Genomic DNA, 26729 nt, shown 5'->3' with positions numbered 1-26729 from the left:
TTACCCCAAAGATACAGATGCAGTGAAATGCCGGGACACCTGCACCCCGATGTTTCTAGCAGCAATGGCCACAAGAGCCAAACTGTGGAGGGAGCCTCGGTGTCCATCCAAAGATGATGGATAAAGAAGATGTGATACAGGGCAGCCCTGGTGGCGCAGCCGTTTAGCGCTGCCTGCAGCCCGAGGTGTGATCCTGGAGACCCGGGATCGAGTCCCATGTGGGGCTCCCCGCATGGAGCCTGCTTCTCCCTCTGCCTGTGTCTCTGCCTCTCTCTCTCTGAATAAATAAATAGATCTTAAAAAAAAAAAAAAAAAAGATGTGGTATATGAGACCTTGACTTCTCACCATGCCAGGAGCACCTGGTTCTCATGCCCACACCCTGACAGTGCCGGGTGATTTCTGCAGCAGCCACGGGATCCACTTTGCACTTGCACGACCAGCCTGACTGTGCCCCTCTGGGACAGGAGCGCCCCCCATGTGCCCCTTCCTCAGGAGGCTGGCTGCCCTGGCTCCCTGGAGCCCCTCCTGGGCGTCCCAGCTTTACACTCTCAGCCACTCTTCTCTCGTTCCCCAAAGCCATAGTTGGCCACCCGCGTGCTGTCTTCATGTTCCGTTACCAAGTTGACTGTTCTTCCAACCAGCCTCATAGCCCTCGGGGTAGGATGTTGTGCAGTGTGGGACGTTCATTTCTGTGCAAGATGGAGATTTGCAAAGAAGTGGAGGAGATGAGATTTGACTTCCCATCAGTGTCAAAAGTTGAGCAATAGCCGAAGTAAAACCAACGAATCACTAAAGTGTTTATAAGAAAAAGTTTATTGTGCATCCACCAAAAAGGCCGTTTGGAAACCTGGAGTGCTTTATTCTTCACAGTGGTTGGTTGTAATAGTAGTTTTCATAAGTGAGAGGGGAATTGGTCAGTGGTCACCTCTTCCCAACCTTGGGAAACAGTTCAAGTTTTGCTTATGATTTTTCAGAGGCATATCCAAGAAATGACCCAGGTGAAGTCAGTCTTGCAAAATAAGCTCAGTTAAACATTGCTTGCATGACTAAACTGGTTTTGTTGACTCGGAATTTTCAGGGCTGGTCTCAATTTGTTTTTTATTTTAACACTTGAAACAACCAAATAATGCTGACAAATCCTATGAACAATGGTTTTAAGACTCTGGAAATCAGGTAATGAAGAACAGTCATGCCTGAGAGAAGGGAGAGAATGCAGGTGAGTCCTACAATTGCTCCGGCTGACTGCCTGGAGAGAGTTTTCAGGCTGTGGTGGAGGGAGGGGAACCTAGGCAGAAATGAGCTGCCGAAATGGATCTGGGAGTCAGCCCAGGGGGCTAGAGTTCGCAGAGTGGAGCCCTGGTGGGAAGAGAATCTGACTCTCTTTTTAAAGATTTTATTTATTCATGAGAGATACAGAGAAAGAAGCAGAGACACAGGCAGAGGGAGAAGCAGGCTTCCTCTGGGAAGCCCAGTGTGAGACTCGATCCCAGGACCCTGAGATCACACCCTGAACCAGAGGCAGACACTCAACCACTGAGCCACCCAGGTGCTCCAAGAGAATCTTTCTTTAAAAGACATTAAGAGAAGCAAAAGAGAAACCACAGTCTGGAAGAAAGTATTTGTAAATCATGTATCCCATAAAGGACTTGAATCCAAAATATGTAATGATACTTCAAAACTCAATAAGAAAATGGTTCTATAAAAACAGACAAAGGTTTTGAACAGACTCTTCACCAAGAAAGATGCACAGATGGTGTCAAATAACACATGAAAAGATGAACATCTGTTGTCATTAGGAGAATGCATATCAGAGCTGCAATGAGGTGCCACAGTACACTGATATTAGAAAGTCTGCAGTTTTATTTATTTATTTTTAAATGTATTTTATTTATTTTTAAAGATTTTATTTATTTATTCATGAGAGACAGAGAGAGAGAGAGAGAGAGGCTGAGACGGGGCAGAGGGAGAAACAGGCTCCATGCAGGGAGCCTGATGTGGGACTTGATCCGGGGTCTCCAGGATCAGGCCCTGGGCTAAAGGTGGCGTTAAACCGCTGAGCCACCTGGGCTGCCCTAAGTCTGCAGTTTTAAAGACGGATTATGTCAAGTGTTGGTGAGGATGTAGAGGAATTGGCCCTTTCATACGCTGCTGGTGGGAATGTCAAATAGAATGCTTTGGAAAAAGTTTGGCAGTTTCTTCACAAATGAAGCATATACCTTCTGTATGACCCAGCCATTCCACTGCCAGGTGCTTACTCAAGAGAAATAAAGTATTTGTCTATACAGAGGATGGTACAGGAATATTCATAGCAGTTTTGTTGGTAATAAACAAAAACTAGAAACAACCCAAATAGTCCATCCACAGGCTGATAAATAAACAATAGGTGGTGCATACATAATACCGATATTATTCAGCAATAAAAGAATGGATTATTGGGCAGCCCGGGTGACTCAGCGGTTTAGGGCCGCCTTTAGCCCAGGACCTGATCCTGAAGTACCGGGATCGAGTCCCACGTCCGGCTCCCTGCATGGAACCTGCTTCTCCCTCTGCCTGTGTCTCTGCCTCCCTCTCTCTCTCTCTGTGTCTCATGAATAAATAACAAAAATCTTTTTAAAAAAATGGATTATTGAAACACGCAAAAAGTTGATAAATGTTAAAATATTCTGAATGAAAGAATACAGACAAAAGAGTACATACAGTATGGTTCACTTATAAAATTCTAGAAAATACAAACATACATTGAGACAGAAAACCAATCTGTGGGTACTTGGGGATGGGTGTTGTAGAGAGGGCACAACAGAGGGATTGCAGAGGAATTACTTTTAAGGGTGATGGATATGTCTATTATCTTTATTGTTGTGATGGTTTTACAAGTATATACTTATGTCAAAACTTAAATTCTTGGGATCCCTGGGTGGCACAGCGGTTTAGCGCCTGCCTTTGGCCCAGGGCGCGATCCTGGAGACCCGGGATCGAATCCCACGTCGGGCTCCCGGTGCATGGAGCCTGCTTCTCCCTCTGCCTGTGTCTCTGCCTCTCTCTCTCTCTCTCTCTCTCTCTCTCTGTGACTATCATAAATAAATAAAAATTAAAAAAACTTAAATTCTACACTTCAAACATGCATAGTTTACTGTATGTAAATTATACCTCAATCAAGGTATTAAAAATTAGAAATAAATTGGAGTGTTGTGACCGTGATTCTAGTTAGATAAAACTGCACCCACATTCCTTGTGGCAGCAAACAAACCTGTTTATTTCCTGCTTCTACTACCTTGGACTACACTCTGACTAGGGTAGCTCACCCTGAGGGCAAGGGTCTCTCCAGCTCTAGGTCCTGGGAAAGAATTTTGTTACTTCCTCCTGTGGCCCATGTATGTGCAGACAACAAGGAATAGAGTCCACACTCATAATCTGTAAATGGAAAAATTGCAAAGGAGTATTGGGATCACTGCCTGGCCAGGGCACAAGAGTGAGGGAGGGCAAAAGCCTACATAGCTTACTTAGGTCCAGGGATTAATGGTCTTCTATCATCCCATTATCATATGGGGAGGGGAAATGAAAATAAATAGATGGTTGAATGTATGTACCTGTAGCTTAAGGACAATTAGAAACAGAATGGGGAAAATGCATAATTGTAGCTTTCTGGAGACAGAAGCAGGCATACTAACATGTCACCAGATCAGTGCAGGGGCAGAAGGACAGAGGGATGCTTCCCTGGATGACATACTGTCACTTTGTGTCTCAGAAGGCTTTTTATTTTTATTTTTATTTTTTAAAGATTTTATTTATTCATTCATGAGAGACGCACAGAGAGAGGCAGAGACATAGGCAGAGGGAGAAGCAGGCTCCCTGCAAGGAGCCCAATGCGGGACTTGATCCCAGATCCTGGGATCATGCCCTGAGCCGAAGGCTGACTCACGACTGCTGAGCCACCCAGGTGTCCCTCAGAAGCCTTTTTTTTTTTTTTTTTTAAGATTTTGTTTATTTATTCATGAGAGGCCCAGAAAGAGAGGCAGAGACCCAGGCAGAGGGAGGATAAGCAGGCCCCATGCAAGCAGCCCGATGCGGGACTCAATCCTGGGAATCTGGGATCAGGCCCTGAGCCAAAGGCAGATGCCAAGTGCTGAGCCACCAGCTTCCCTAGAAGGCTTTTTATAATCAATTCCAGAAAGAACAGTGAAAATGACTTTCTGGAGGAATTTTTATTTTTTATTTTATTTTTTTGGAGGAACTTTTTTTTTAAAACAATTGACAGTTTTATTTTCACATTTCACAATACAAATGAAAATTTCCTCTTTTTTTTTTTTTTTTTTTTGGTTCCCTACTCCCCTGCAAAAACTATTTTCTCTTTTTGATAGGAAGGGGGAGCAAGCATTCCTTGTCATGCTGTTAGAAAACACCCAGAGTCACAGCACCATGCCCTCCTGGTGAAGTAGAATAAGTAAATGTAAAATGAATATAAAGAGGTTCCTGTCTCTCCCTATCTGTCTGGTGAAGTCATTCCTGGCCAAGTGGGCACCATCATGGGATGGGCAGGAAGTCTCATCACTGGGGGCCCAGGTATCACTGGCATGTGGCCTCCCACAGGTGGCCTCATTCCAGGAGCAGGTCCCATTGGGATTATCCCAGGAGGAGGAGGAGAAGGAGGGCCCATCATATGGGGCTCTGGCATCATAACAGGGTGAGGAGGACTCGGGAGATTTGGGGGAGATGGGATCATCACCCCTGCAGGTGGAGGAGCAGAGAATGGAGTAGGAGGTATCTTGTTGAAATGCAGCAGTGGTTTTGTTGATGAGGCTCTGAGCCTGCTCTTCCATCCGTTTCTGATAGTAGTCTTTTCACATTCTCTTTGTGTGTCTTTCTCATAGATGGAGAGTCATGGGTGAGGTATGTGTCACAGTAGTCACGATAAAACTTAGGCATGTTGCTTTGCAGGCCATTGGCCACTCCCTTTTGGAGGAATTTTAAAAGATTGAAGAAGAATGGGCTCCGTGGTTCACCAAGACCCATTGAGATTGTGGTTTTGTTTATGGCAAGCAAGGGCCATCTTCCCCTCCCATTTTTCATTACCACATACTTGGATTACTGATATAGTAGACTGTGTGTGTGTGTGTGTGTGTGTGTGTGTAAAGATAGACTATAAAGTGGTTGGAAACAAATAAGAGAAACTACAAGAATTAGTGACAACAGTTAGGTCTCTGTTTTTATCAAGTTAAGAAAAGCCTTAATATTTAAAAAATTATCTTAATTATCAAATATTAGCAATATTTTAAAAAATTGTTTTTTAATTGACAATTTCAACACCTTAACAAAAACAAGCATTTTCATTACTTTGTATTACCTTCCAAGGATTTGTCCATATGGCTGAATATATTTAGCTAGATGTTGTCATGTAATTTTGCACTCAGATTTTTTTCACTAAATGTTTTGACATCAAACATCTCTTTGCTGCTTTTTAAAATGTTCTTGGAAAAAAGTGTTCTTGGAGGGGGAAAGAAAATACCCTTTGATGAAATGCATTTCCCTGGAAGGTAGAATTAGACCTACCAGGGAGATTAAAAGCAGACATAGCAAATTATGCTGCGCTTATCACGAGTGTAGCTGCCACCTGTCACCACACAAGGGCTTTATAATACCATTGACTTTATTCCCTGTGCTTGGACTTTTTGTCCCTAAACTGAAATCAGAAGTCAGACACTTAATTGACCCAGTCGCCCAGGAGCCCCTCTTTGACATTTAATTATTCTACATTGTGGTGTGGATGCCCTTGAGTTCAACTTGTTTGGAACTTCTTGTGCTTCCTGAACTTGGATGTTTGCATACTTCCCTTGGTTAGGGAAGTTTTTAGCGATTGTTTTTTCAAGAAGCTTTCTTCCCCACTTTTCTTTCTCTCTTCCTTGTGGGATCGCTATAATGCAGATATTTTTTTCCACGATATTCAAGATATGGATGTTATCCAAGATATCCCATCACCTTTCCTCATTAAAAAAAAAAAAAAAATCTTTTTTCCTTTTGCTCTTCATCTTGGGTCCTTTCCATTACCCTGTCTTCCATTTGCTGATCTGTTCTGTATCTTCTAATCTACTGTTGGTTACACTCTAGTGTACTTTTCCTTTCACTTGTATTCTTCAATTCTGACTGGTTCTTTGCTGTACTTTGTTTCAGTTTCCACTTGAGTTCACCCACTCTTTCTCTAGTCTGGGGAGGATCTTTATAAACCATTACCTTGAACTCTTCATCAGGTAGATTGGTTATCTGTGTTTCATTTAGTTTTTTTTTTTTTTCTTTTCATTTTGAGGTTTTGTTTTGTTTCATTTGGAGCACATTCCTCTTTGTCCTCATTTTGTTTGAATTTCCTTGTTTCTATGAATTAGGTTGAACAACTACTTCTCCTACACTTGAGGGAATGACCCTATGTATGGTCATCCCCTGTGGAGACTGGTCTGGACTGGGAGTCCTGGTGGGATGGCTAGAGCTGAAGTGCTCATGGGCTGGGGCAGTCCAAGGGCTCTCCGTGCAGAGGGCACCTATGCGGGACAGCTTAAGCTAAAGCGGGTACAAACTGGGAGGTCCTGGGGCTCTCTGCTTAGAGGGCACCCTGGAAGTCCCCTGAAGCTGAGTGGGCGTGGGCTGAGTTAGATCCAGGCTCTGTGCTTACGGCATCCTGGGAGGCCAGCTGAAGTTGAGCTGGGTAAAAGCCAGGGTATTCTAGGGTGCCCCAGGCCTCCTGGGAGTGGTCTGGAGCCAAAGTAGTGTGGGGCTGGAGTCTTCTGGGTGCTTTGCACCTGTGTCACCTTGGTGAAAATGTTGGAGATGTAGTGCACACTGACCAGAGGTGTCCTGTCTGATACCACGCTGGGGCTGGTGTGCATTAGGAGCCAAGGGCTCAGTGAGGCTGCAGGCTGATGAGGGTGCCCATCCTCCACTCCTGTTCATGTTATCAGGATAGAGAGAGAACATAAACTGTTGTGCTCACCAGTCCCTTTGGCCCACAGAGAGGTCTAGACCCTCCCCTGCCGTTTGGTAGGGCTCTAGAGCCGGATTTTTTTTTTTTTAAGATTTTATTTATTTATTCATGAGAGACACACAGAGAGAGGCAGAGATATAGGCAGAGGGAGAATCAGGCTCCTGTGGGTAGCCCAATGCAGGACTCCATCCCAGGACCCTGAGATCACAACTTGAGCTGAAGGCAGACGCTCAACCACTGAGTCACACAGGCACCCTAGTACCCTAGTGCTGGATCTTTTATAGTTGCTCTTATAATATGTGGCTTTTTTCTCCATCCTCCAAGGCAGGTGAATCTGCTCAGGTCCCTCAGCACTATCCCTCCCCACTGCAGTTTGGATCATCAGGATCATCAGGGGTGGGTTGCCCTTGTAACTGTGTCCTCATCCCTCTTCCCATTCTTTTTTTTTTTTTAATTTTTTTTTTTAATTTATGATAGTCACAGAGAGAGAGAGAGAGAGAGAGAGAGAGAGACAGAGACAGAGGCAGAGGAAGAAGCAGAAGCAGGCTCCATGCACCGGGAGCCCGATGTGGGATTCGATCCCGGGTCTCCAGGATCGCGCCCTGGGCCAAAGGCAGGCGCCAAACCGCTGCGCCACCCAGGGATCCCTCTTCCCATTCTTTATATGGTTTTTCTGTCTTTTGATGTGTGGAAGCTGTTCAGTCAGCACTTAGCTCTTCAGGAGAAACTGATCTATAAATAGGTATAGATTTATACCTCCATGGTGGAGATGAGTTCAGGGTGTTCCTCCACTGCCTTCTTGGATTGGAACTCCCAAGAATTCATCTTTTATGGAATAATACACATATTTAATGGAATAATAGATATTTAATATCCTATAGTAATATTTCATTGTATATGTACACTGCATTTTCTTTATCTATTCATCTCTATCATTTTCTTTATTCTATTCGGTTGTTTACATATCTTGGCTATTGTGAATAATGCTGCAATGTCCCATTAACATGGGAGTGCATATATATATTTTTTTGAGTTAGTGTTTTTGCATATTATTGGATAAATATACAGAAGTGGAGTTACTGGATCCTGTAGTAGCTCTTTTTAATTTTTTGAGGAACCTTCATATTTTTTTCTATAGTGATTGCACCAGTCTACACTGTCACCACCAGTGCAGAAGGGTTCCCTCTTCTCCATGTCCTAGCCAGTATTTGCAATTTCTTGTCCTTTTGATAGTAGCCATTCTAACAGGTGAAGGGGATATCTCATTGTAATATTGATTTGCATTTACCTAATGATTAGTGAAACTGAGAATCTTTTCACCTGTTGGTCATCTATATGTCTTTGGAAAAATATCTGTTCAATTCTTTATTTTGGATATTAATCCCTTCTCAGATACATGATCTGCAAATATTTTCCCTTATTCAGTATGTTGCCTTTCCATTTTGTTGATGGTTTCCTTTGCTGTATAGAAGCTTTTTAGTTTGATGGGGTATCAATTGTTTATCTTTTATGGTATTTGTTTTTGATGTCAGATCTTAAAAATCATCACTAAGACCAATGTCAAGGAGCATACTACTATGTTTTCTTCTAGAAATTTTATGACTTCAGGTCCTACATTCAAATCTTCAGTCAGTCATGTACAGTGCAAGCTGGAGGTCCATTTCCATTCTTTTGCATGTGGCTGTCCAGCCTTTCTAATACCATTTATTGAAAACACTGTGCTTTTTTGATGATAGATTTTTGGCTCCTTTGTCATAGATTAATTGACCATATATGCATGGGTTTATTTCTGGGCTCTTTTTTTTTTCTTTTCCATTCATCTGTATGTCTGTTTTTATTCCCAAACCATACTGTATTGATTACTATAGTTTCATAATATAGTTTGAAATCAAGGAGCATGATGCTTCCATCTTTGTTCTTTCTCAGGATGCTTTGTTTGGCTATTTAGTTTGTTTTGTGATTCCGTGCAAATATTAGGGTTGTTCTATTTCTGTGAAAAATGGCATTGGAATTTTGATGAGGATTGCATTGCATCTATAGATTGCTTTGGTAAGGCTTAGCATTTGGAAAAAACAAAGAATGGTAAGAACTCAGTGGTCAATGATGCTTCATTTAATGTCTCTAATTTTTTGGTTTAGCCGAGAACTGGTAATATTATCATTATTAGTAGGGGTAGGTTTAAAACAAGCACATAGGGGATCCCTGGGTGGCGCAGTGGTTTGGTGCCTGCCTTTGGCCCAGGGCGCGATCCTGGAGACCCGGGATCAAATCCCACATCGGGCTCCCGGTGCATGGAGCCTGCTTCTCCCTCTGCCTGTGTCTCTGCCTCTCTCTCTCTCTGTGTGACATCATAAATAAATAAACATTTTTAAAAAATAAATAAATAAAACAAGCACATAGGGCAGCCCTGGTGGCGCTGCGGTTTGGCGCCGCCTGCAGCCTAGGGTGTGATCCTGGAGACCCGGATCGAGTCCCACATTGGGCTCCCTGCATGGATCCTGCTTCTCCCTCTCCCTCTCCCTCTGCCTGTGTCTCTGCCTCTCTCTCTGTGTCTATGAATAAATAAATAAAATCTTTTTAAAAATAAAAAAAAATAAAACAAGCACATAAAAGGAATATACCACTGGGTTCCTTTGTGAGAAGATTAGGTATGGATCCCAAATGACAGCATAACTATTACCAGTGTGTGGAATTTTAACTTAAAAAAAATGCTTGAGGGGCTCCCTGGATGGCTCACGGTTTAGCACCTGCCTTCAGCCCAGGGCGTGATCCTGGGGTCCCGGGGTCAGGTTCCACTTTGGGCTCCCTGTGTGGAGCCTGCTTCTCCCTCTGCCTGTGTCTTTGCCTCTCTCTCTTTCTGTGTCTCTCATGAATAAATAAATAAAAGCCTTAAAAAAATGCTTGAGGGGTGCATGTCTGGCTCAGTCAGTGGAGCATGTGATTGTTGATCTTAGAGTTGTGAGTTCAGGCCCCACACTGGGTGTATTTTCACTTAAAAATAAAATCGTAAAAAAATGTTTGAGAGTAAAGCCACCTGGAGTTTCTACAACATGTTAGTGTCCATGACTTTAGATCACCAGAAAGAAACAGATAAACAAAGAGAGCATCACCTGAATTTCACTATGACGATACATAAAACAAAAGCACATAAGAGAAAATTCACATTTAAGTTGGAAATTTTTCAATTTGATCCCAAGAATTTATGAATTAGGATGAGTCATGGAAGACAAAAAATAAAATGTGTCTGGCTGGCTTAGAGGAGCATGAGACTCTTGATCTCAGGGTCATAAGTCTGAGCCCTACCTTGAGTGTAGAGATTACTTTAAAATCTTAAAGAGGAGTTTGGGATAGTTTCAAAGAATTTCATAAATGAATACCTGGGAAATGCCTTGGAGTATGCCAGAGTCTATAGGAAGATATCTTAAATATTCACAAAGCTTGAGAGGTCAATAATAATAGCATTTCTAGTTTATGTGAGACTGATGATTTCCATTCATCCAAATAGTATATATTTCATTCTAGATGAAATATTAAGATGCACAGAAATAGACTTATAACCAGTTAATCTCTTTTTAAGTTTTTTCTGTCTGATTCTAGAAAGATAATGCTAAGGTTTTATTATTTTAAGATTTTATTCATTTATTCATGAAAGACAGAGAGGCAGAGACACAGGCAGAGGGAAAAGCAGGTTCCCTGTGGGGAGCCTGATGCGGGACTCGATCCCAGGATCCCAGGATCACGCCCTGAGCCAAAAGCAGATGCTCAACCACTGAGCCACCCAGATTCCTCAATACTAAATTTTTAAAGGGTATGTATGGTGGACATTTGCTGTTATTTTAACCACTCAACATCTGAAACCCCTTCTTACTTTAGAATTCTCTACTTTTTTATCTAGGTGGTAGAGGGTGAAAAATCCCAGATGCTTGCTTCCTCATGCTTCTTTGGAGTTAATATGCAGGCGTATGACCTGGGCAGCATCATTCAGATCCGTTTGTACCAGATTTAGACTTAGGAGCTACTAACAAAAAATAAAACAAGTGAATCTTACCCAGAGCAAAAATAGTCACTACATTTAGAAATGATAATGTGCTTTCTCTCTCTTTGGGAAAAACTGTAGTGGATGTTGGAAAAGCTATTTAAAAAGTCACTACTGGCACAGAACTAGTGGCAGTGTTACTGGGCAAGAGTGGACACAATTGTAGGATGTGATTCCCTGAGAGCCACTTAATATTTTTAATTAACTTCTCTAATTAAAAATAGGTAGTAAAAAAAAAAATAGGTAGTAACTGCTCATTGTACCAAATTTAGAGAATATAGAAAAGGTCAATGAGTGTTTGTTTCCATATGTATATGTGTATATACACACATATGGAGGAATTTTTTCATAAAATTGGGATATTATATATAGTTTTGTGCCTCCCTTTAAAAATTTTATTTATATTTTTAAAAGATTTTATTCATTCATTCAGGAGAGACAGAGAGAGGCAGAGACACAGGCAGAGGGAGAAGCAGGCTCCCCGGGAGGAGCCTGATGCGGCACTCGATCCCGGGACTCCAGGATCATGTCCTGGGCTGATGGGCCGAAGGCAGGCGCTAAACCACTGAGCTACCCAGGGATCCCTGTGCCTCCTTTTTTTAATGGTGTTTTTATACCATCCTTTGACAACACAGGTTCTAGTTATATCATTTAATTGTTCTGTTACTGAATATTTAGAATCTCTACTATTTGTCATAATTCTTCAAAGGATATTCTTGCATATATATATATTAGACTTGATCTCTGCTTACTTCTTCGGGATAAAGTCTTAGCAGATTACTACTAATTCATGAAATATCAGACTTTTTATTTATTTTAAAGTGTCCTCTTTAACCTTCATCACCTATGTCACCTATCCTCCCTACCCTCTGGTACCCCAAGTTTGTTCTCTATCGTTGAGTCTTTTGCTTGATTTGCTTTTTTTTCTCTTCGCTCCTTTATTTCTTAAATTCCACATGAGTGATATCACACGGTGTTTGTCCTTCTCTCACTTATTTCACATCACGAATTACTCTCTAGCTCCATCCATGTCATCGCAAATGGCAAGATTTCATTCTTTATGGCTGAATAATATTCCATTGTTACATCATTGTGTGATATCTATCACTTCATCATTCATCTGTCAATGAACACTTAGGTTGCTGCCATAATTTGGCTATTGTAAATAATGCAGTTACAATAGGGATGCATGTATCCCTTTGAATTAGTGTTTTTGTATTTTGGGGGTAAATACCCAGTAACGTGATTCCTGAATCATTAGTTGTGTTTTTAGCTTTTTGAGGAATCTCCATACTGTTTTCCATAGTAGCTGCACCATTTTTTAAAAAAATATTTTATTTATTTATTCATGAGCGACAGAGAGGCAGAGACCTAGGCAGAGGGAGAAGCAGCCTCCTTGCAGGGACCTGGATATGGGACTCAATCCCAGGACCTGGGGATCACGACCTAAGGTGAAGGCAGATGCTCAACCTGCCATCCCGGTTTACTTTTCCACCAACAGTGCAGGAGGGTTTTTTTTCTCCACATCCTCACCAACACTTGTTTCCAGTGTTTTTGATTTTAGCCATTCTGACAGGTATGAGGCGATAACTCATTGTAGTTTTGATTTGCATTTCCCTGATGAGTGATGCTGAGCATCTTTTCATGTGTCTGTTGGCCATCTGGATGTGTTCTTTGGAGAAAGGTCTGTTCATGTCTTCTGACCATTTAATTATATGTTTTTTGGGTACATAAGTACTTTTTATATTTTAGATACTTTATTGGATGTGTAACTTGCAAAAGCTTCTATTCTGAATGTTGTCTTTTAGTTTTGTTTCCTTCACTGAGAAATTTGAACCTTTTAAAGCTTTTCATATACTGGAAAATTTCACTGTATAGGTGGCTTACCCATTCTGGATTCCCTAATGGGTTTTGACTATACCCGCGTGGAACTTTTATGATACTGGTATGCCAGACATGAAGACATTTCTAAAAGTAACGAATATGGTCCTTGTTATGAGAACGTACTACTTGCATGACACAGTATGTGCTCTAGAGACACATTTGATCCTCCCAACATTTCTATGGGTACTTCTTGTCACATAAATAAAATGGGAGAAAAATAGCCAAAAATCCTCAGGTCATACAGCTCATAAAATGTGGACCCAGGAATAAAGCCTTTGATTTCAGACTTCATTTTTTAAAAAATATTTTATTTTTATTTATTCGTGAGAGACAGAGAGAGAGAGAGAGAGAGAGAGAGAAGCAGAGACACAGGCAGAGGGAGAAGCAGGCTCCCGGGGGGTGGAGGGGAGCCCGATGCAGGACTCGATTCCAAGACCCTGGGATTACAGGCAGATGCTTAACCATTGAGCCACCCAGGTGCCCCCAGAATTCATTTTATTTTCCCTGTATCAATACAACCCCAGAATTTAAGTAATTTTTGAGTTTTGAAATGAATACTTGGGAGGAAAGATGCATAGGTGAGTGAGTTGGAAGTAGTGGGGAGGAGATGAGAAACAGTTAAAAAGGCATGTTGTCTTAGTTAAAAGGGCTTACAAATGGACAAAACACAGTGTTATTAGAAGGGCATTTTAACCAATGAGTATTTATTAAAAGCCAGGGGGTGCACCAGGCACAGTTCATGTCCAGCAGGCTAACAAATATAAATGATGTAACCAATTCATTTATTAGCTTATCTGATTAAACAAAGTACATTTCATAGAAATGATTATAAAATGCATTGCCAATAGAAACAGTATCATTTATATTACAGATTTAAGGTATCTAAATAATTAATAAAAACCAGCCAACCGATATGTTAAATACAAGTTAGCAGACCACCAGTTACTTCTTTAGTCAACAAGAGAGAGAAGCAGGCATTTGTCATGCTAAGAGGCGTTTCAGCATTCCATATGGGCATCCTGTTTCTCAAAACTAAGAGTCCTGTAAACTTAAAAAGTCAGTTTTTCATCCAGTATCAAATCATATTGTACTTTTTGGTTTAAAGAAAGATTAGTTTTGGTTTCAGAGTAAGTTTAATTTAATACTTAAGTTGCATGTGTCACAGATTCTGGATCTGGGGTGGGTGTGATGATCAGTCCAATTTAGTATTAGTTATAGGAACACAACAAAACATAAACAGGGTATTTTTAATCTGCTCTGTGATATTCTTGCCCGTACTCATTTGAGAAGATACATAGGGTGATTTAAAGCACAAGAGAACAGCAGAAGGGGCAGGAAAGAAAAAAAAAATGCTGCTGGTGTTGTCAGAGGCAAGTCTGTTTTGGAGAGTCATGGCTAATTCTCGAAAGGACAGTATCCAGTTTTTGGCATGAGATCTATCCCTTAGTTCGAAGATTGGTTCGGGGGTGGGTGTAAAGGAGAGAAAAGTAGCATGGAAAGGACTAAAAATGCATGGAGTGGAGTGTGTTTGCTGACACAGTCATGATGACTGTGGAAACCACAATCATCCGAGAGAGTGTCCACCAGACCCTTCCTGAGACTTCCAGAGATGGGTCTGTTTTCTTCAGGCAGCAGCACTGAAAACCTCCTCAGAGTCAGGGTCAATGTTTATTGCACAGGAACCAGAATTCCTCCCCCTTCCCCCCTTTCCTGAGCTGGAGACCTCCAAGTGCAGACGTGGCTGGGGATGCCCATTGCTCCTCTGGCCAGCAGGGAGCGCGCCACAACAATGTCCAGGGGAGCACCTTCTCTTCAAAGGGAAGCACGAGGTATCATGTTGGTCTGAACCATCCAGTCTGTCAGTCACCATTCTCAAGCAGCTTCTGTAGGTTGTTTTGTATCTTGAAAGAATGAGAGAGAAGTTCCTGTCATTAAATAGAATGGAGTATATCAAGGACCTGTTTGCCATGACCTAGATAATGTTTGACATTTTTTTTTTTTTAAGATTTTATTTATTCATGAGAGACACACAGAGAGAGGCAGAGACATAGGCAGAGGGAGAAGCAGGCTCCCTGCAGGGAGTCCAATGTGGGACTCAATCCCAGGAGCCTGGGATCATGACCTGAGCCCAAAGCAAAGGCTCTACCACTGAGCCACCTAGGTTGCCCGAGATTCATCTCTTCTTTGAATAAAAGCTACCCCCCAGGTTTTAAATCAGGCAAATGCTTCTTAGTGGAATCAAACTCTGCTGATAATCCACTTTAAAATGAAAAAAAAAAAAAAGGGGGGGGGGGCTAAAAAAGACAGAGTAGCACCAAGATGATAATGTCAGGAGAGACCAAGAGAAATCAGATGGAAGAAAAAGAACAAAAGCCCTGGCAACACCAAGTGTGACCTAAATGCAGAGATAATGGGAAACTGATCCTTACAGAGCCTGTGTGTCATGTGGTGTCTGATTCAAATCATCAATGTTTAACACTCCTACTAGATATTACACATTTCCCAGAAGACTGAATTTCACATGCACAGGGTCCATGACGTATCTTTGGATCTGAAAACTATGATACCATGTTGGACAATAAAAATGTGCTCAGTAAAAAAAAAAAAAAAAAAAAAAGAAAAAGAAAAAAAAATGTGCTCAGTAGATGTTTGTTGAGTAAACGAATGTAAAGAATTCTGAGCAAGGAATTTTCAACGAGCAATACTGTGATGAGTGAGGAACTCCATGGAACAAAAGAAAGATTATATATATATATGTTTTTTTTTTTGACGGTGTGAGCATGAGTTGGGGGAGGGGCAGAGGGAGAGGGAGAGAGAATCTCAAGTAGACTCCCTGCTGAGTATGGAGCCCAATGCAGGGTTTGAACTCACAACTCTGAGATCACTACCTGAGCTTGAAACCAAGGGTTTGATGCTCAACAGACTGAGCCACCCAGGGGCTCCAGACTTTGTAGAAAAAGCCTATGATTTCCCTCAGGCACAGAGGGTTGGCAAAGAGGAAAGGATCTAATATGTGTATGCCAATGAGTAAGGGCCAGGTGGGGCCAGGTAGGGAGAGAGAGATACGGGACTATGTGATCAGGCTCACAGATATTCCCAAAATACTGAGATGTAAGGAAACCAGAGGTAAGGGAATAGACTAGGCCACCTGGCCCCCAGATGTTAGGGAGTATTTTTCTTTGGTGGCTACAGTGTAATCACAGAAAATGACCAGACCACAAAGAAGTAAGTCATTAAGGATGTTATCAAAGATGTATAGAAGCAGAGTGCAACATATAGCTTTTCAGAACTTCAACACAGGCATTTGGGCCCAACTCGACTTTTGACTGCTTCTGCTCAGGGGCTGAGGTTTCTGTTGGTACAGCAGAGCCTCCTCGTCGAGGAGCTGGCCTCCATTGGACACTCAGCCAGGATGTACCAGATGTGGCCAGCTGTCGGCCTGCTGTGGACAGGTTCTCCTGTTTTCTGGCCCTCCTTACAGCATGTGGTACCCTAGGCTAGGCCTGGCGCAAGAGTGGGAAGAAATGCACAAGGGAGTGGTAGGATGGATTCTGTGTGCTTCTGGTCCAAAGAATACCGTTTGCCAGCGTGAACAACCCATTAAATGAACACCACGCCCTTCTCTAGTCTAGCATGGAAGCCAAACGTGTAAGCATTTCATTAAAAGAAAAAAAAATTATCCTCAATTCTCAGCAACTAACATTTTAGAAAAGAAAACACTTCTGGTGGCTACATCAGACCTTCTCTGGGATGATTTTGGATTAAAAAGAGAAAAAAAAAATGTTTCCAAGTTCGTCCACAGATTCAATAGGAATTAGATGTCATGCTTGGGTTTAGAACTGAACTCTGGAGATTCCTTTGCTCTCAATACTCGAGTAGTTGAATTCTAAATACCAGTTAGTCTAGCAAAACCAACATAATTGGACTCATTTGTAGTTCACGTGTCTTACCAAGTAAGCATAACTGCACTTAGGGAAAGCCACCAAATACTGGGCATTTGTGGTAGCGGTTTGAACTGAACCCTTCACTTTAAACCTTTCCTTAGGGTTTAGGGCTGAACCAAACTGCCAGATGCAGGAGATAGACTACTGAAAGAAGTTAAGAAATGTTAATTTGGTTTAACTCTGGGCTGTTTCTACTGAGCCCACCTTCTTGCTCACCCTCCTACTGACTTCAAAGAATGACGCAGGCTTAAGGACAGATCTGCTCTAAAATTGCCCTACTGGAAGATACTCTTAGAGGGCAAAGGTCCATCACTGGCTTCACTGGCAGGGCCTCAGGAGACAGATGGTGAGGAGCAGCAAACCTAACTTTGGAGTCAGAGCCAGATCTGCCAACTTTGCGTGTCTCCTCAAGAGTGAGTTACTTTGAAACTTTGACTCTTTCTCTGTTGGACAGAAGAGGGATGTCGACAGAAGAGGGACGTCGATCTGGCAGGGCTTATAACTGAGACTGAATACAGTATTTCATGTATGGTAACAATCGGCCTGGATGGAGCCAGGCTCACTCTGTGGTCAGGACACTCCCTGCTGTGTCCCTCCACTGAGTCACTTGCCATGGGGCCCTTGTGGGAGAGAGAAATATTTCTAATTAAGGAGGAAAAGCTAAAGACCCATCCACAAGGAGAATGAGATTGAAGCCCATTTCTTGGTGTGGGGGGAAAAAAACCAAACAAACCTCTTTCACGTGTACCATGAAATCCCCTGGCTGGGTTTGGTCACTGAGGCTGCTCCCTTACACCCCAAAAGTGTTTGTGTGTGTAACCCCTGCTCTATGGCAATCCACAGGCACTCTGGCTCCTGCCTCAACACAGGAAATAAATGAGTCACCTTTTCTAATTTGATTATGTTAGCCGTGAGCTCCTGGCAGAGGACTTCCACATTTAATTGTACTTGTGACCCCAGGCCGGATGGTGCTGTCTGTCTGTAGGAACAAAGAGAAAATTTATTGTGGGCAGGGGTGACAAAAGAAGTGGAATGAACATGCTTTACATTTATTTGAACAGAACACTCCGTTAGGATAGTAGAGAGAGAGAGAGAGAGAGAGCACGCGCATTTAACTTGCTAGTACCAGAAAGGCTCTGCAGGAATCCCCCCCACCCCTCCAGAATGCATGTATCGCGAAAGCTCGGCGGGAAGCCTCTGAAGCTATTTTTGTTGAAATGTTGGTGTTGTGCCTTGGCTTCCCCATAAAAATCAGGCAATTCTGCTCCAGCACATGGCTTCTTAGACCTCTTGGTAACCTCTGACACCCGCCCTATCTTCACCACAGCAGAAATCTACAACAATTGGTGCTCTTTTCAGCCACAGACTTTTTTATGGGAGGAGGGGCCATTTACACATAGGAACTTTTCAGAATGTGTAGGAAGGTCTTTTAAATTTTTTTAAAGATTTTATTTATTTACTCATGAGAGACACAGAGAGAGAGAGAGAGAGGCAGAGACACAGACAGAGGGAGAAGCAGGCTCCCCGCAGGGAGCCTGACGTAGGACTCGATCCCAGGACCCCAGGATTACGTCCTGGGATGAAGGCAGACCCTCAACCACTGAGCACCCCAGGCGTCCCAAGAATGTGTAGGAAGGTCTTTTAATGAAATTGTTCCTGAAGTGTGAGACTTTTGTAGTTCTTTTTTTTTGAGACTTGCTATGCCCATGTAACTGTTCTTATAAGCTAACAGATGTATTCAGTGTTTACCATTTGAACTATTTCTGGCATGGGCTCTTCCCCCAGGGCCCACTGGGGTCCTACGCCAGCTAAAACTAGGAAACTCAGAGCTGTCGGTACATTCTCCTGGAGGAGTGGTCTAAAGCTGTTTATCAGATTTTCATGTTAAGGTTAAGAACTGTGGTCTGTGTCCCCTTTCCCTATTTCTTGGTTGTAATTTATTTTTAGCTATTAGGTTTTTTTTTTTTTCCTTTTAAGGATTTTATTTATTTATTCATGAGAGACACAAAGAAAAGGCAGAGACACAGGCAGAGGGAGAAGCAGGCTCCTTGCATGTGTGACTCGATCCTGGAATTTTGGGATTATGACCTGAGCTGAAAGCAGATGCTCAACTGCTGAGCCACCCAGGCATCCCAGCACTAGGTTTTTATTTATTTTAAAATGTCAAAAAAAAAAAATAAAAATAAAAAAAAAATAAAATGTCATTTATTGGGACACCTGGGTGGTTCAGCAGTTGAGCATCTGCCTTCTGCTCAGAATGTGATCCCGGGATCAAGTTCCACATCAGGCTCCTTGCAGGAAGCCTGCTTCTCCCTCTGCCTGTGCCTCTCATGAATAAATAAATGACATTTTATTTTTTTTTTAAAGATTTTATTTGAGAGAGAGAGAGAGCATACGAGCAGGGGGAAGGGCAGAGGGAATCTCATGCTGACTCCCTGCTGAGGGAGGAGTCCAACCTGGGGCTCAATCTCACCACCCTGAGATCATGACCTGAGCCGAAGACAAGAGTGGGATGCTTAACCGACTGAGCTACCCAGGCACCCCAGCCATTTGGTTTTTATATGGCAATAATGGGTCTGATTATTTTACACAGGTACTTGGTAAATGACTGATGATCGACTAAACATTAAAAAAGCAATCAGATGTTTTTCTGTTTACTACTACTAAACACAAATGGTTCTTTCTTTATCCCTGAGCCATACTATCAAAATCTTAAGATTCCAAACAGGAAACTGAATTGGAATCTTTGAGTATTTAGAGGAGGGAACTGAGACCCACAGAACTGAAGGATCAACATGAAATTCTGACCGTGTATAGGCTACAGATGTACCAACAAAGCAGGTAAAAGGAATGAACTGTGACAACTAACCAATCCAGTTACAAGTGTGGGTCTACCTACTGGGCAGTTTTGGCTGGATCACTTTGGAGGAAGAAAGATAGGAAAAGAAGCTTAGGTCCTATGAAAGTTCCTTATGAACATCTTTTTCCCATCAGTCATAAATAATCTTGATTTCTGGTACTTGTTCCTGGGTTGATTATTTAAATAGTAGAATGAATATTCCTTTTGTGCTTGTTAGCAGAGTTTCCGCTTTATCTCCAAGTTAACAAAATGATAATAGGAGGTTCATTTCCTAAAAAATTATGAGGTATATTTAAAAAAAAATCAACCTTGTACATGATAGTGAACTAGGAGGGAATGTTAGATTAGTGTAGACTAAGTATGTTAACATTTTGAACAAGATGGGAGAGAGGAAATAAGGGCAGAGTATAAATCTATTCCAGGCCATTCTTTATGCTTTTGTATAAATGGCTCAAAGGTATATATATATGGTTCAAAAAAACCCTAAATGCCAATAGACATGTAAGCCACAGAACAAGACTTTAAGGTAGTTATTTGAGCATAAAGAGGCCACAGAATGGCATAGTATAATCGTTCTCCAAGTTTAGACCCAGGCTGGCACCATCAACATCATCTGGTAATTTGACAGAAATGCAAATTCTCAGGCCCTCAGATCGAGTACATCAGAAACTCTGGGGATGAGCCCTGCAGTCTGTTTTCATAAGCCATCCAGATGATTCTGAAGCACACTCTAGCCTGATGCAGTTGCTAAGCTGTACATCACAACCAAGCCATTGATAGACTAGAAAGCCTATCCTTGTAGTCATACAGACTTGCATCTGTGTCCTGATTTTATTACAAACTGTAAGACCTTAAATTATTTCTCTAGGTCTCAGTTTCCTCATCTATAAAATGGGAATAAAAGTTATCTTAAAGGGTTATGGTGAACATAAAATGAGAGAAAATTGCATTTGTGCATGTATATATCTATTCTAATGGAGTCTCTAGCATGTGGTACAAACTCTGTAAATGAGTATCTCTACTTTTAAAACTTGGTTAGGCACATGGCTGGCTCAGTCAGAAGACCATTCAACTCTTGATCTCTGGGTCATGAGTTTGAGGCCCACAATGGGTGAAGAGATTATTTAAATAAATAAATGAAAAAAAAATCCACAACCCAAAAGTTTAAAGAAAAAGAACTTGGGTTAAAAGTATGCTTTCTAACATGGATTAATTTATTTTACTTTTTAGGTAATTCATCAAAATCCTCATGTATATGGATTTAAAGAAAAGAGCTTTGTGTGTGAATAGGTTTAATTATGTCAGGAATGTTAAACATGACTGTGATGGAAAAACCTTCACAGATGCATTCAGCTATTACTAGTTACAGAGATCTTCAAAGTGGTCAAGAGTTTCATAAATTAAAAAAAAAGAGTTTCATAAATATATGAATTAATATAAAGAGTTAATACACGCTAAATAAGCTGAGTTACTTGAATTGCTTCTTTGCTATTCATGTCTTCACCCACTGCCATTTTACTAAGATAAACTGGTATATTTTAATAAATGGGCCAAGGTCACAACTGAGTCTTAGGATAATAGAAACGATAATGTATGCTTGTTTCTTGATAAACTAGCAACACTTTAGCAACTCAAGAACTGTTCAGTCAGGGCATTCATTTCTAGGACTCTCCCACCTGCCCCACTACTTCCAACAAAGACCCTTAACCAAACGTCTCATACAGAATGTAACCTCAATTTATGTTTGCTAAGAAGGATGGTAAGCACCAAACATTATACTAGTCTCAGTAGCAAGCAGATGGCACTGCAGGGAATCGTCTTACTCGTGATGAGTGTCCACAATGGAGGTTAGTGACCCCAGCCTCTCTTCCAGAGTATTAATTCTGTATCTCATGTAGAAGGTGGAGATGATTAGTGCGCAGACCCTGGAAAGGGATGAAAGGGAGATTTTCAATAGGTTGATGAACTCACATTCATAAAACAACCAACTGAGAGCCAGTGTTGTACACCGAAGGCAACATATTCCCCAAAATTAACTTGCCAAAGAGACTAGAGAAAGGTCTTTTCTCAATGGGCTGATGCTTGTCACAAAACTTGAGAGCTAGAACAGGATTTAAAATCTGGCCCAGGTTCCTCAACTTACAAACAATGGCCATCCTTCTAGGGTCTCTCAAGGCCATGCCCACAGGGGATTGCCAGCCTCTGCTCCTTTTCCCAGTGGTGCTATGTCCTGTACTAGGAGGGCCTAGCCAGTGAGTGCCCAGTCTTGTTTTCTGGTGACTCACAAATTCCCTTCTTTATCTGGAAACCAAACTGGGCACATCCTCCTGGGTTGTAAGGAACAGCCTAGAACTGGGTCAGCCTATTTTCAGAAAAACAACTGGTTCAGGAATGGAATCTGAGGGGGAATTTTTTTAAAGTCTTTGCCTGAGTTTTCAGTAGAGGGGATGAAGATATTTTAAAGTTGTTTTGGCCTCTGTCCAGAGGACACGGGATAGATGAGAAAATAAACAGTAAAAGGCCAAAGATGCTTCAGCATTCACAGAACAGTTTTCTTATTAATAGTATCCACTCAGAAGTTAGTCCTTTGCTGGAATTGGTACACTGTGGTCTTCCTCCCTTCTATTTATTTAAGTAAGGGGATGTGACCTAAGTATAAGGGAAAAAAATGTTGGACTAGGAGACAAAAACTGTCAAAGGGAAGATTTTGGTCACATTAGAGATAACTGAGATTTACAATGATTCTTGGAAGCGTGAGATTTTTCTTTTAGAGAACTGAACCATTTTAAGTCACTCATAGTAAATACATCTACTTACACAATTGCGTAAAATATAAGAATATGGTGCAGAGTTGTACGTGTCTGAGACTTGACTTTGTGTAAGACTCCAATGGTTTCTGACTGACCTGTTGGGGGAGGAAAAGAGGAACAGGTTTAAAACTACCACACACCTCCCTTATCCAGTAAAGTCCCTATGGGGAAGAGGTACTTGCAAGAGAAAACATTCACTAAAGCCTTCCACGTTAACCAGTACTTGTAATTCCTTCCAACATGTTACATATTTACGGAGAGCATCATCTGTGTCAAGCATTGCACTTGAGTGAATCGTGTACAAAACTCTCATACCAGTATAATTGGTAAACAGTTATTAGAATTAGTAAATAAACAATTCAGTAATTTGAGTTTTATCATCAATTTTTGAATAACAATCTCAAAGTTTTCAAAATAATGGACTTCCAGGAAGGCTATTCACCTTTATATCCCTGATAATAAAGCAGAGAATTGGATACTGTTTGTTGAATGAATACATGAATTAATATGCAAAGAAAAAAGACCTACAGTAGGAAAGGAGGGGAGGGATATGAAAGGCAGTCATAAAGTGAAATATGAGGAGCTTTTATTTATTTTTTTTGAGATTTAATTTCTTTAGAGAGTGAGAGAGAGCACTCATGAGCAGAGAAAGAGGGAGAGAGAGACTCCCAAGTAGACTCTACACCGAGCATGGACCTTGACATGGGGAATGATCCCAGGACCCTGAAATCGTGACATGAGCCAAAACCAAGAGTAGGATGCTCAACCAACTGAGCTGCCCAGGTTCCCCTGAAATAGGCCCTTTAAAAGTTACAAGCAGATGTCTGCCACTGTCCCCTATCCAAGACCTTCTGTTCCTTACCATGTACAGGGAGACTCTTGGCTTTTCCTTCAGGCACTCTATTCACATGGGTATCTGCCCGAGCTGGTTTTGTTTCTCCCTTGGAGACATTCAGAACTGTCTGGGATTCCGTCACATGGAAATCTATCAAGCCAAAAATGGGGCTGGCTAAGTTTCTTCCCAATGCATTTAGAAACACAGGATCAACCACAAAGCAAATCAATCTCACAACATGCATAAAGGCTGAGACTATAAATACATCTTCTCACAAGTTGGTTCCCTGGATAGGTATTGAAATTCAAAGCTTAGGCAAGTAACATAATGATATAAAGACAGTCTGTTCTTAGCCCTCTGACTCATGGGGGCCATTCAGCTATAACAGTGAATAATATGATTGAAGGAAGAGGTAAAAAGAAAAAACATTTTGTGTTTTTTTCTCTTTCAACCACCCTAATATTGTGTCTATTTAAGAGACACATATTGAATGTGTGTAAAGAGAAATGGATATTTACCATGTAAACAATTCCTTTTACCTAAACTTTCAAGCTATCCTTTCTCCAGAGTCCCTTCTCAATTATTAATTGATAATTAGTCCCTTCTTAATGAGTTGACAAGGTGGTTTTGTTGGGTTTTGTTTTTGTTTGACAGGGGTGAGATGAGGATGTTTTGTGGAACATTCTATTTTAGTTGACAAAGAAATGTCTCAGACCTCGGGAGTTCTCAGATTCAGGAGTCTGAGAGCCAGAACTGCTGTATCCTTCCATCTCTTGCCGCCTTTGTCGAACCACTCCATCCAGATCTGAGAATTCATCGTTGAAATCCTGAAAGGAAACAATGAAGTGTACAGAGTTAAATTCCCCTCATTGAACAGACAGGACTCTGTAACTGCCAGCCCTTTCACTTGGGCCTGACCTATAAAATACTGAAAAAGAAGGGAAGATTACTCCATACCACTGGGATTTCCTCAACAGATCAGGGTATCTGGTGACCGAAACGGATTTTTCTGGGCGGTTAGAATTCTGTCAACAGTGGCCAACTTGTTGGAAACAACAAATAACTAGAAAAAAAGTTGAACTGCTGATGATTGCAAACCTTCCACGGTAGAACTGGAGAAATCTCATTAGCACTTTGTAATGAGAAAAAGTGATTGACACAGAAACCTATATGAGAACAAACAGATGCACAGGTATTTTCTACATGCAAAGGTATTCTTTAAATCCGAGTTTTAAAAAAGGTGTTGGAAGTGAAAGGAAAAATGGGTTTAACAAATGAGACACTGAAAGGAAAGTTTTAGCTTCCCCAAACCCCAACCAAATTAAGAGTCTGTACTATCACTTTTGAATTAGAGACAGAGGGTAGAGGGGTGAGCAGTAGGGAAAAAGCAGGGCTCTTTCACTTTATATCCTACTTGTTTCCCCCAAATGCTTAAGAACTGATGGGACTACTGGTGTCATTAAAGTGTCTCTGGGGAAGTTCCAAGTAGGCTGAGATTTTCAGTTAAGTTAGCTGCCAAATGAAGAGACTCCTCGTGTAAGGAAATGACCACCCTTTGGCTTAAACTAGCTATCTTTTGATCATTTCAACAACTCATTTCAATTTCATGCAGGAATTTATAGGGGATAGAAAGTTGAAGAATTCAAGTCTCCTCAATATCATAATTATTGACTGAAGACCTATCATGTATCAGGCAGTTTGCAGAAGCTCCTTGACAACTGCACTTAATCTTCATGGCCACATCATGGGGTTGGTATTTTGCTGGATGAAGAAACTGAGTCACAGCAGGTAAAGAGCTTGTCTGATACCATAACTCAGCTGGGTGGAACCCAGATTTGAAACTCAGTTTGTTGGATTCTAAATCCTATGTGTTGTCTTTTATTTTGTATGACTTCCCATTACTTTTTTGTTCCCCAAGGTATTTTTTTAATTGAGATAAAAGTCATGTAATGTAAGTCATCATTTAAAGCATGCAATTTAGTGGTTTTTAAAATAATCACAATTTTCATGCAGCCATCACCACTGTCTTATTTCAGAACATTTCCACTACCTTCAAAGTGAAACCCTTTACCTGTTAGCAGTTACTCCTAATTTCTCCCTCCCCCATCCCTTGGCAACCACTAATTTTCTGTCTCTATTGATTTATCTCAGACTTTTCATATAAATGGAATTGTACCATATGTGGCCTTTTGTGTCTAGCTTCTTTTGCTTAGCATCATGTTTCCAAGGTTTGTCCATGTTGCATGTGTCAGTATTCCTTCCTTTATATGGTCAAATAATATTCTATTTTATGGACATATCACATTTTATTTACCCATTCTGCAAATGATGGACATTAGGATTGTTTCTACTTTTTTTTTTTTTTTTTTTTTGGCTATTATGAACAGTGCAGTTGTGAACATTTTTTTTTTTTTTTGTAAGATTTTACCCATTCACCTAAGAGACAGAAAGTATACAGAAACAGAGGGTGGGGATCCCTGGGTGGCGCAGCGGTTTGGCGCCTGCCTTTGGCCCAGGGCGCGATCCTGGAGACCCAAGATCGAATCCCACGTCGGGCTCCCGGTGCATGGAGCCTGCTTCTCCCTCTGCCTGTGTCTCTGCCTCTCTCTCTCTCTCTCTCTCTCTTTCTGTGACTATCATAAATAAATAAAAATTAAAAAAAAAAAAAAAAAAGAAACAGAGGGTGAAGCAGACTCCCCACTGAGCAGGGAGCCTGATATGGGGCTCGATCAGGACCCGGAGATCATAACCTGAGCTGAAGGCAGACACTTAAACCAACTAAGCCACCTAGGTGTGCCTGCTGTGAACATTCCTGTAAAACTTTTATATGTTTTCAATTCCTGTATTTTTTAACAGCTCTCAAAACAGATCTGCAGATGTTTAAAGCATGGGCTCTTACTACTGTACCCAGGGTATCCCAATATTTAACAGTAATCAATTTGGAATAATCACCTGAATAAATATGGCTAGGAGTTTCCGGATGACATTATACCATCATAGGTATAAATCTTGTACAAATAGGGGGAACTACTTTCCACTGGAGATTTACTATACAGTCAACAAAGTCTAAAGAAAAAAAAAATCTCTTTCACTTAGTCACTATAAAGTTCTTTTACAATTATTTCTGGATATTCCTCATGTTTTCTACTAAGCTATAAAGTCTTAGAAGCCAAGAACTAGTTTTGATTTTTCTTAGTGTCCTTGTAGCATACACTAGCACAGTGCCTGGAACACAGCAATTCGTGGGGATGAATCATGCCGCTACCTTAAGAGACTGGTGAATTCCTCTAAAATAACACTGACAAGGAAAGACAGCAAAGTTTTACGAACACCTCCACTGACCACTCACTTGACCAGACAGCCCACTATCACGTTCCTTTTGCAGGACAGCT

The 26729-nt window shown here is 41.3% G+C and overlaps 1 protein-coding gene and 1 long non-coding RNA gene across 9 annotated transcripts in view; one reads left to right on the top strand and one right to left on the bottom strand.

Annotated features, from left to right (window-relative positions):
- Positions 1-309: 309 nt before the first annotated feature.
- Positions 310-26014, top strand: LOC140641266 (uncharacterized). The gene is made up of 2 exons (XR_012037816.1): positions 310-1217; positions 24950-26014. It is a non-coding gene; the product is annotated as an uncharacterized lncRNA (long non-coding RNA).
- GRAMD2B (GRAM domain containing 2B) overlaps positions 13176-26729 on the bottom strand; it is a 110895-nt gene continuing 97341 nt past the window's right edge. For 5 of the 8 annotated variants that reach the window (XM_072840814.1, XM_072840817.1, XM_072840815.1 and 2 more), the window contains 5 exons: positions 24053-24164; positions 23365-23487; positions 22510-22597; positions 21516-21617; positions 13176-14789 (listed from right to left, as the gene is read on the bottom strand). In XM_072840814.1, coding sequence (XP_072696915.1) covers positions 14513-14789; positions 21516-21617; positions 22510-22597; positions 23365-23487; positions 24053-24164 — 702 coding nt within the window. In that variant the 3' untranslated portion in view covers positions 13176-14512. Of the gene's footprint in view, positions 14790-17717; positions 17812-21515; positions 21618-22509; positions 22598-23364; positions 23488-24052; positions 24165-26729 lie in introns of all 8 variants that reach the window. The other 3 variants (XM_072840819.1, XM_072840820.1, XM_072840821.1) reach the window with 1 other exon arrangement.

Source organism: Canis lupus, chromosome 10 (genome assembly GCF_048164855.1).
Source record: "Canis lupus baileyi chromosome 10, mCanLup2.hap1, whole genome shotgun sequence".
Taxonomy (NCBI): domain Eukaryota; kingdom Metazoa; phylum Chordata; class Mammalia; order Carnivora; family Canidae; genus Canis; species Canis lupus.
This window is presented reverse-complemented; position numbering and strand designations above follow the sequence as displayed.